The 10557-nt window shown below is 47.7% G+C and overlaps 1 protein-coding gene across 3 annotated transcripts in view; it reads left to right on the forward strand.

The window, feature by feature from the left end:
• The window catches only part of Grap2 (GRB2 related adaptor protein 2), a 79556-nt gene extending 71504 nt beyond the window's left edge, over positions 1 to 8052 (forward strand). For all 3 annotated transcript variants that reach the window (XM_034516904.2, XM_076911651.1, XM_076911650.1), the window contains 3 exons: positions 1359 to 1571; positions 3066 to 3182; positions 3634 to 8052. In XM_034516904.2, coding sequence (XP_034372795.1) covers positions 1359 to 1571; positions 3066 to 3182; positions 3634 to 3813 — 510 coding nt within the window. In that variant the 3' untranslated portion in view covers positions 3814 to 8052. The remainder of the gene's footprint in view (positions 1 to 1358; positions 1572 to 3065; positions 3183 to 3633) is intronic.
• The last annotated feature ends 2505 nt before the right edge of the window (positions 8053 to 10557 follow it).

Consider the following 10557-nt stretch of genomic DNA (forward strand, 5'->3'; position numbering starts at 1 on the left):
CTGACAATCAATCAATCAATCAATCAATAACGTACAAACAAACAAAAAGATGCTTTGTGAGTATATGTTTTCTTATCTTAGCATGGAAAGCACACTAGCAGTGCCCTCACTGGGCCCTTATAAAGACTGAGGATGGTGTAGTCACAGGCTCTGCCACAGAATCTGGTCCACAGCAGGCAGGCACCAAAGAAGTTACCACTTCACACAGGGGCATCCACACACATGCGTGTATATGTGCACACATGCAAAGTACAAACTATTTTTCAAAGAACACAGGTGTAATCAAGGAAGAAACACTGAGTGGCCGAGCTGGAATCCCAGGGATGGGGCGGTTTGAAAAGGACACGTGTGCTTTTGGGGAAGTAAGTCTGCCCTTCCAAGTCACCAGCTGTTTTCAAGGCTGGGGTGCTACAGTCATCAGAGAAGAGGGTGTTCCCAACCAGAGCACACAGAAGTTCAGGAAAGAAAACAAAGGTCAATGGAGATCTTATGGGTTATTCTAACCAGGAAATAGACAGAAGTATTAACTTAGTAGGATGCAGCGCTTAGAGATAAGAAAGGCAGTATAAAGATTTTGTTAAACTGGATTAAATGAGTTAATATTTGTACAGTGCTAGCATTTACGGAGCCCAAGGCTCTGTGTAATTGTTTGTTAAATAAAAATAACAATAAAGTATTTCTGATCTATGAACTGTTACAGCATGAAGCAGAGAGGCCTTGTTTCTTCCTGGCACATGGGGCACCCGGCCTGGTTTCCATGGCTCTGCCAGAATGTTGCTGTCTAGGGTCACTGTCACCAGGCTGTAAATAATGGCTCCAGACAATGCCAAGTGAAGAGTAGTCAAGATATCTCGAGGGTAGGATGGCCAGCAGTTTGGCAACAGGTGACAACATGTGGATTATTTGTCACATGATCTTGGTTGGCCTTTGCTTTCTCTTCTGAACGTCTGTATGCTCTGGATGGGAACCCTCTCCTCTCATGATAGTAATAGGCCAGTCTTGAAAACAGCTGATGGTCTGGGAGAGTTTACTTCCCCAAACAAAGCACACGTGTCCTTTTCAAACCACCTATCCCTGTCTGTCACAGAAGACTATTTAAGCTTGATTACAGACAGAAAAACAAACCCGGTAGGAATGAATTCAGCACAGACCACTTGAAAATGGTTAAATTGTCAACCAGGGACCGGAAGTCCTGAACCAGGGAAAACTTGGGAATTCGGAGGCCAGTTTTGATAATGTAGAGGTCTAAACCTTTGATTTTCCTTAAGCCCTACCACAACCACACAGTTACTGCCAGAAGAGAGACAGGAACAGATCTAAGGGAAGAATGAATCTGGATCTCCTGTTTTCCCTCCCAGGGTCACCGGGGCAACAGCCTGGACAGGCGGTTCCAGGGAGGCCCTCACCCGAGTGTAACTGTAGAAGAAATCCGACCTTCGATGAACCGGAAGCCATCAGACCACCTTCCTCTGGGTCCCCAGCAGTTCCACCCGCACCAGCAGCCACACCCCCAGTTCCCACCAGGGCCACAGCATCCTCCACAGCAGCGCTATATGCAGCATTTCCACCAGGTATTTGAGGAGATGGAAGGGACGAGGGCAAAGAGTGAAGGCTGAAGTAGTGAGCTCCAAGTTCACGAAGAGCGTCTCAAAATACAAGGCAGATGGGGAGGAGAGAAAGATACTGACTTCCGGTGCCCAACTACACACACACACACACACACACACACACACACACACACACACACACACCCTGAAGACTAATTCTCCTGTCAGCAGAATTTCAATTCCTGCCTCTTAACCTGTAAAAAGAAAAACAGATTAACACCTGCCGTAGCCCTGATTGTTTATCTACCCCTGCCTGTTTCAGAAGGGAATTGCAAGAGGCTTATGGAGATGGACAACACAATAAAGACAACATTGGTCTACATTCCTCCACAAGGCACATGGTCCTTTGTGAGCTGCCTGTATCTACTTTCCCAGGCTCATATCCTGCTGCCAACCCCCACTGCCATGCAAACACACAACCCAGCAAACGGCACCACACTTTGTCACTGGCGTGGCTCAGAGCATTTTTCTCTCTTTCTGGCGTTTTATAAGCTATCCTGTCCACCTGATGAGTCTTTCCTGGCCCATTCCGCTTCTCCTTCAAGCTGAAGCCCAGGCATCACCTCTTCCCAGATGCCTTCCATGATCTACCCAGGCACACCTGGTTACTTTTCCATCTGCTCACTTAGCACACCACTGTATATCGTTTCCTCTAAACCAGTAAGTGTTCCTGATTTTTTATTTGTAAATGGGAAAAGAACAATACAAGCTAGGTATGGCAATGCATGCCTATAATCCCAACATTTAGGAGACTGAGGCAGGAGGATTAAAAGCCCAACTCTAGCCTGGGCTACATAGTGAGTGCAAGATCAGCCTGAGCTGCAAAGCAAGACCCTGTCTTAAGATTAAAAGAAAAAAAATAGTGCTGGAGGGATGGCCTAATGGATAAAGTGTTTGCTAGGCAAACAAGAGGGCCTGAAGTCAGATTTGCAGCACCCACATAAAAGCTAGCATTGGGAGCACATCCTTAGCCTCACTGCTGAGATGAAAGGCAGAGTCCAGGAGCTCATTGGTCAACCAGTATAGCTGAATCAGTGAGTTCCAGGTTCAGAAACATCCCTTCAAGTGGATAGAGAATGACAGAGGATACCCCATGTCAACCTCAGACCTCTACACTCACACACATACATACACAGATGATGATGATGATGATGGTTCTGATGATGATGGTTCTGATGATGATGATGATGATGACTGATTGACTGATTGTAATCCTGAGGCCTGAGCACCTGAGACTCCCCAAATTACTGCTATTTCATTGAATAAATGGAGGCCATTGTCTTTGCCTTCAGAATCTAAGATCCCTTCAGATTCCCTCCTGTGATGAAGGGTGATGGTCTGCAGGTCTTCTTGGGTACTATTTCTGTAGAGAGCACCCCAAGCAAGGCACAGGGTTGGGGCGGTCTGTGAGAGTCACCCCTACTGATCATGTAGTGGCCCTCTCTTACATGTCTCTAGGACCGTCGTGGAGGCAGCCTGGACATAAACGATGGACACTGTGGCATCAGCAGTGAGATGAACGCCACCCTGATGCACCGGAGACATACAGACCCCGTACAACTCCAGGCGGCAGGGGTGAGTGAGCAGAGAGTGGGAGGAGGTGTCTCCAGAGAGGGGTCAGCCTGGCTCATCCAGGCTGCTGTTTTCAAACTGTTGAGTTTTCACCCTGTCCTCGCTCTTCTGGCAGCAGGGCAGGGTGAGCTTTATCCTTGTGATCCAGTACACGTGGTCTCGGGACCTGCTCAGTGGTAGGGCACTTACCTAACATATGTGAGGTCCCAGCTTCCATCCCTGTACCACGATAGCAGAACAAGACTATATCAAGAGCAAAGGTAGTAAGTCCCAGTAACTTAGTGCCCAGGGCTGTGCATGCCAAGTCTGCTTTAGACTGCTGCAAGCAAGGCTGTGCTGCACCCTTTCGGAAGGGCTCAGAGGACTCAGAATAGATCTAGACACTCCCCCTTGTAACAGTTGTACCAAAGACCAGCCTACTGAGCTTAATCAGTGTCTCTTGTCTCCCCTACAGCGAGTGCGCTGGGCCAGGGCACTATATGACTTTGAGGCTCTAGAGGAGGACGAGCTGGGATTCCGAAGCGGAGAGGTGGTTGAAGTCCTGGACAGCTCCAACCCATCTTGGTGGACCGGCCGTCTGCACAACAAACTGGGTCTCTTCCCCGCCAACTATGTGGCTCCCATGATGCGATGATGAGTTGTACTGGGAGGTTTGGGGGCTCTTCGTCTGAAGCTGCCTGCAAGACAGGGAGGGGCAAGTGGGGAAAGCTGAACTTTATAACTACACACACATGCATACATGTGCACGTGTGCCCCTGTGAACACAAAACATGTATATGTATGCCTGTGTCTACACACAACATTTTATAATAGTAATTTATTGGCAGGCAGGTTGGCTCGTTGACCGGCATGAGAAGGAACCCAGGTGGAGAGGGGGGCGTTTTGCCGGCTCTTCTCTGTGTGAGGGGCAGTGGGGAGCTGGGAGCCGGGCAGGGAAATGCCCTTTTCCAGCCCTTGAACTTTCATGGCTTCTTTCCTGGCTTGGGAATTTTCTAAAAGAGCAAGCAGCTAAGCAGTGATCACACCCCAGGGATGGATGTATAGGACAGGGCTGGGCTTGGTGAGGCATGTTAGGTAGTTCACCTGGCCCTGTTCACTTACAGGGTAGCTCCCCTCATCTGCCCAGAGCAGGCACTGCACCCTGAGAATTAAGGTGTAGCAGATGCAGGGCTCCAGGCACCAAGCAAGTCTGAGCAGGGAGCCAGCAAGGGTGTGATCAGGAAGTTCCACTTGGTGTGGGAGAGCCCTGCAAGCTCAGGCCTAGTCAATGTCTGGCTGGGAACTTTTACTTTCCATCAGACTGTCCCTTGGGTAATCCTCTTCCCCTATGGCTGACAAGAGAGTTAGAACATGGTGACACCACAGAGCCAAGTGCTAGGGAACTCACAGGGGTTCTCTACAGGCCCTTGTGGCTTACTTGAAAGTAACTTCTGTTTCCCCAGCTGCAAAGAAAGCTGCAGCCTAAGATTCTTGGAAGTGCTTGGAGAAGCCCTGGCTGAAAATGTGGGATGTGTCAGCAGCCTCACTCTGTGGTTACAAGGGTGTCTCTGTGGAACTCAATTAGGTTTTGCTCCTGATTTTCTGTGTTTGAGGACATCTTTGCCAGTGGACGTGAGGGAAGCCAAGAGTGCTGACTGCAGATCGATAGATAGATTGACAGACTGACTCTAACCCCCTTCATGGACATGAGTTTTCTCTTCTGTGTAAGCGGTAGGCCTCCCTCCACCTAGGAAGAGGAACACCACTGCTGCTGTCCCTCTGTCACCTTAAACTAGAATTGTGTGTCCTGGTGCCTGACTTGGGGAATAAAGCACAGAGAAGCCTATGGGCAGGGAGGGACACTGGGGAGGAAGCTTTTATGGAGCCTGGAAGTAAAGATGTCAGAACAGAAGGCACTTACAAGGGTGTTGGTGTAGTCACGTGTGTGTGTGTGTGTGTGTGTGTGTGTGTGTGTGTGTGTGTGTGTGTGTGTGTGTCCTAGATAGGAAAGGAAGAGCAAGGCTGAAAGGGATGGTGAGTATATGTGACAGAGGGGGGCCTGTCCCTTCCCACTTTAGGGCGGGACCGGAGGGCATCTCTTACTGAGGGAGACAAGAGAACAGTCTATGACTCAGGAGTCACTGCAGTGTGGCATACACTCCATCCCTTGTGACTCTGATTCAACAATCCTCTGATCCCTAGGTTCCCTTTAGAGAAAGAGAGGGACCAGGAGAGAAGAAAACATAGTTTGGAGGTCAAGGAAGCAGCTCAGGAGTGAGGAGCAGCGGCAGCCCTGGGACAAGAAAGCCGGGAGTCAGAAGATGGGTAGCAGATGACAGATGGGGGGGGGGGTTGTCAAGCAGGGCATCGAGAGGAGGCATATGCAGCTGGTGCAGAAAGGACCACCCTCCCCCAAGTGCAGAGGGGAAAGAGTCATCAGAAGGAGGCAAAGAGCAGAGAAGGCGCCAAGGAGGGAGAAGGAGCCCGGAAGCTAAGGCAAAGTGGGCCTGATCAGCAAGCTTGGTAGTAGGTGATGTGAGACATTACAGTAAATAAAAGCCAAGAGTGGTGTTTGCTTTTACAGTATTTGCAAACCATATGCTTTCAGCAGCCCACAAACTTCATCCATTTGGCTGATTCTGTGGGAGGAGAGCCCTGGCTGAGGCGGAGATGACTGGCTGGGTTCTAGTCTAGTTACTACGCCTTGAAACACTCTATGAGAATACAGTAATAAAGTTTTGCCAGCCTGTATCTGGTGTCCATGTGGCACAGCCCTAGGAGAAGAGGGTACTCCCTACCTTGGGGCAGCAGGGGCTCTAGGCCTGGAGAGACAGAGCTTCTAAAACCCCTGGAACAGGCATCCTGTTCTAGCAGGAGCCCTAGTGGGAGAAGGTAGGAGGAATTTTTATTGAGATATCCTCATTAGCGGGATTCAAAATGGAATAGGAGAGTCACCCAAACCACTAAGGGAGAGCAAGGACTCATGGGGACTGAGCTTAGAAGAGATTTTGGCCACCACACCCTAGGTGCGACTTTGCAACAGCTGAGCAGAGAACTTCCAGAGAAAAGCCAGTTCCTGTTGGACCAGTTAAGGTTTCCTCCCCAGTCGCTGGAAATCACTTCATTTTGAATATCCAGCATCTACCATGCCCCACTCACCATTAGATGGTCTCAGGCTGATCTAAGGAAACACTTCTCAAAATCTCAAGTATCTGAGCGTTGTCTGGGGACCATGTTAAAATGTGGGTTCTGACTAAGCCTCACATCTCTAACAAGCTCCCAGGTGCTTTGATCAGCAAGGGCATCAGCCTCACAAATCTAATTGGATTCTTTTTCTGGGGATATTCAGCCACTGCTCTTTGTTGCTGGTGAATAAGTCACTTTGGCTTTGGGACAGGCACGACTCATTACTGTCTTTATGACATCATTGCTGTTTGGCGGCTGGTGACTTCTTTTTGCATCTTCATCAGGAATCAGAAATTTTCCAAGTGACAGGCATTTGGCTGGAGACTCAAACAGGAATTCCCTACCAGATATCACTCTAACAGGAGCAGAAGCCGTGGGAGGTGCAGAATCTTTCTCAGGAAATCCTGAAAGAGAAAAATCAATGTCCATCACTTTGGTTTCTGGGCAAGGCAGGGGGCATCACTAGATCTCAGCTCACAGCACACAAAGGAGACAGACCGACCCGGTCAAAATAATTGCATGGCACAATTATTTTGTCTACTTTCAACGTGACTATCTGTAAGACAAGAGTGTGAGAAAAAAAATTACCATTGCAATTCTTTAAAACAAATTTATTTTTTGTTACTGTTTTTCAAGTCCTTCCACTTCACCTCCCAGCCACGGCACCCTTCTGTCTCCCATAGCAACTGCACTGTCCTCTGTGCTTGCTGCCCTGCATTCCTTCCTGTGCCTGGTACACTCTCCACTCAGACACCAAGGCACTCTTTGGACAGACAAACCCAAGCACATCATTTTTCTTCACAGGCAATTAGCCTTGAACCTAAAATCCCAACTTGGTCCTGCCAGGTCTCCAACCTCCTCTTGCTTTCATACTCCTTCCCCACTGTCCTTCCTTCAGCCTCCAGATGGTTAGGAACCCTTCCCAGGATTTTCATAATTGTGGGTGTCCCCCCCCCCAGGATGCACATCCTATGCTTTCCAGCTGACTGCTGTTCAGATCTGAGTTCACATGTCCCTTCTTCCCATCACTCCCATGTGAAATAAAATATCTCTTTAGATTACCTCTTGAGTTCAGTGCTTTTCCTGAACACCATGCACACAGATGGGAGCACTAGATTGAATGGTGTGACCATTAGACTGTATGCTTCTTGGGGTTGTTGTATTTTGTAGATGTATGTTCCTGGCACGTGGGGAAGGCTTTTAGTACATATATGTCTAATGAATGATGTGTTCCTCCAAGGTAAAAACCTTCATCTTTGAGGGAAACTCAGGCATAAAATGAGAAAAAGGGGGGTTGTGAAACCCCCTATCTTACAAGGAAACTCATTAAGACAGGAAGTAAACAACTCAAAATACCTTCAGGAAGTCCCTGAAACTGAATAGATTAACTAGGCTCCTTTCTCTTCAGTAATATATAAGCAACAAAGACAGCTGCCATGCTTAGAACAAACAGAACAGCCTAGAGTAAGCAAAGATCAGCCAAAAGTCTGAAAAAAAGAAGAGACCAACTGAACTGCCTGGAAAGGACTCAGATCATTTGAGCCACCAGAAAAGACACTCTCCAACCTGTTAACCTGCCTGAAGGTTGTGCAGTGAGCTCTCAGTTGCTGGTTTTTGTGAGCTGTCACCCACGCTGGGGGAGGGTTGGCTCTTGTACCCCCATCCATTCCCCTGTAAGTAACCTCAATAAACTCATTGCTTTAACACACTGGTTATTGGTGGTATCTGTACTTTGGCCTATCACTAGTTCCCTGTCTGGATGAGTAGACATTTGTTCATGTTTTTCCAGGAATATTCAGACAACAATGAACAAGAAGTAGCTGCCCAATCTTGTCTATTTATTCACCCCAAGTGCCTGAAGCTTTCCAAACCTACAGGTGCAAGCAAGGGGGTTTTCCATGTGACATTCATGTGGTTGAAGCTTTTACAACTACCCTCAGATTCTCCTCTGGTTGTTCTAGAGTCCTTGGTACTTACAAAGTCTTGGTCCATCTGCTCCTGTTCATTGTGTCATGAATCCTCCACTGACTATGTTTTGGATTGCCCCAATCACATGTGTCTGCTGATGAAATGGTCTGATCCTGCAGGCTATGGAATCTGCCCCAGGGATCCATGTGGGCTGGAGAATGGCCCATGCCCAGTTCTAAAAGTATACCACAGCTGGGCCCAAGGTCCCTCACACTCTCCCATGACCTGGTTGTGCTTCTCACCTGAGCCCTCTCTATTAGACAGAACAGGAATGCCAACCTTTCTCCATCTTGTGTGCTCTCCCTCCTTGGTGCACATTGCTTCTTCGGATGAAGAGAACTATCCCCATGCCACTTCCTCTGTGCAGTAAATAGCACATAGAGGCCAATGCATAGCACACAGTTCTATGTTGGAGTTTGGCCACACTTAGGTCATTACATCTGCAAGTGTTTACATAGCACCTCTTAGGGGTCTGATAAGCTCACCCCCAGGGTTCCTCACTCACATCTCCCTGTTCTGTCCAATCGAGGGCTCCACCACAGCTACCTCATTTTTCATTTTTCACTTTACTCCCAGTGGCTACACTGGTCTCCGCTCTGGTTCCCTGGCTTCCTATCCGACTTAGTCCTCCTGCCCCCACTGATCTAGCCTCCAATGGCTGCCAGACAGAGCTTATGAACATGTAAAGCAGATGACATTAGGCTCTCGTTCAGATCCTTCAGAGGCTCCCGTAGCTCTCAGTCTCAAGTCCTTAGCATTCCACACAAGGCATTTGTCATCTGCCTGCTGCATATTTGTTCAGTCACGTCCCCAGTTTTCCTCTCCTGAGCCTTCTCAATCAGCCCCACTGTGGTCCCAAGATGAGTCAGCCTGTCTCCAGCCTCTGACTTCCTCACTTTCTGTTCCTTTTGCTTGAAATGTCTTTTTCCCACTTTGTTGTTACTGTTTTTGTTTTTTAGACTAAAATGATGATAAATTAGTTCTGCAACTGTTTTGCTCAGCGTAGTGGCCACTCACCATGTGCAGCTATTAGATACTTGACTATTACGTTGTTTTAAAGATTTATGTATTATGTAAATGATGTTCTATTTGTATGTATGCCTGCATGACAGAAGAGAGCATCAGGTCCCATTACAGATGGTTGTGAGACACCATATGGTTGCTGGGAATTGAACTCAGGACCGCTTGAAGAGCAGCCAGCGCTCTTCACTGCCGATCCATCTCTCCAGCCCCTGGTTATTGCATTTTAAATTTTTTTTTTTTAGTTGGTTTGTCTGAAAGAGGGTCTCATGTAGCCTTGATTTGGATATGTAGCAGAGGATGACCTTGAAATTCTGATCCTTCACTTCTCAAGTGCTGGGATCATAGCTGTGTGCCACCACACCCAGCTTGCAACTGATACTTAAAACAAGGGAATGCAGTAGACTTGCTAGACTTGTGTGGTGAGTGGCTCCCTTACTAGGACGCATGGGTCCAGATGCTAATTCTTAGTTCAGAATTCAAATTACCCATTGCCATGGCGGATATGCATGTCTCTCCTTTAACTGCTTACAGCCTCATCGCTCTGCTTCTATCCCGGTTCTCAAAACACTGAGCTATAGTGTATGGTTTGTTGACCTGCCTCCACACCTAGATTGGATAGCTCAAGGCAAACAGATCACAGAACAGCAAGTGGTTGATACATGAATGCAGGCTCTGCTGGTAAGGGCTTAGCAAGCGGCTCTGAGAGAAAAGCACTGATTAGTGTTCATTCCCAATACTGTGATGTAGACTGTGTGTCAAAAGAACGGGAAGAGAGCACAGCCTTCAAGAAAACATTTGCAGAAGACAGCTTAGGGGAGGGAGAAAGCAGAAAGGCAATAATAGAGCTACAATTTTACACAAAGTATCTTGTTTAACTTCTAATGTATTTATGTATACTATGAAGACTAGAGGGGAAACTGTGTCAGGAGGCAGATGAGCAGCAGGGGGGGCAGAGAGGGAAAGGGGAGGAGTGTGGAAAAAGGAATGAGAATTCAGTGTAATGATACGTATGGATGAAAATGTCGCAATAAAACCAAAAAATTACTTAAAAAAAAAAAAAAAAAAAAAAGGCCAACTGTAGGCTGCGACTGTGGTTAAGTAGGTAGAGTGACTGCCTAGCATGTCCCCCAGTCCTACACAAGCCAAGTGTGGTGGTGCGTGACCATCATCCTAGCTCTTGGGAAATGGAGACAGGAGGATGGACCATTCAAAGTTCTCTTTA

The sequence above is a fragment of the Arvicanthis niloticus genome, chromosome 13 (assembly GCF_011762505.2).
Source record: "Arvicanthis niloticus isolate mArvNil1 chromosome 13, mArvNil1.pat.X, whole genome shotgun sequence".
NCBI classification, from domain to species: Eukaryota; Metazoa; Chordata; class Mammalia; order Rodentia; family Muridae; genus Arvicanthis; species Arvicanthis niloticus.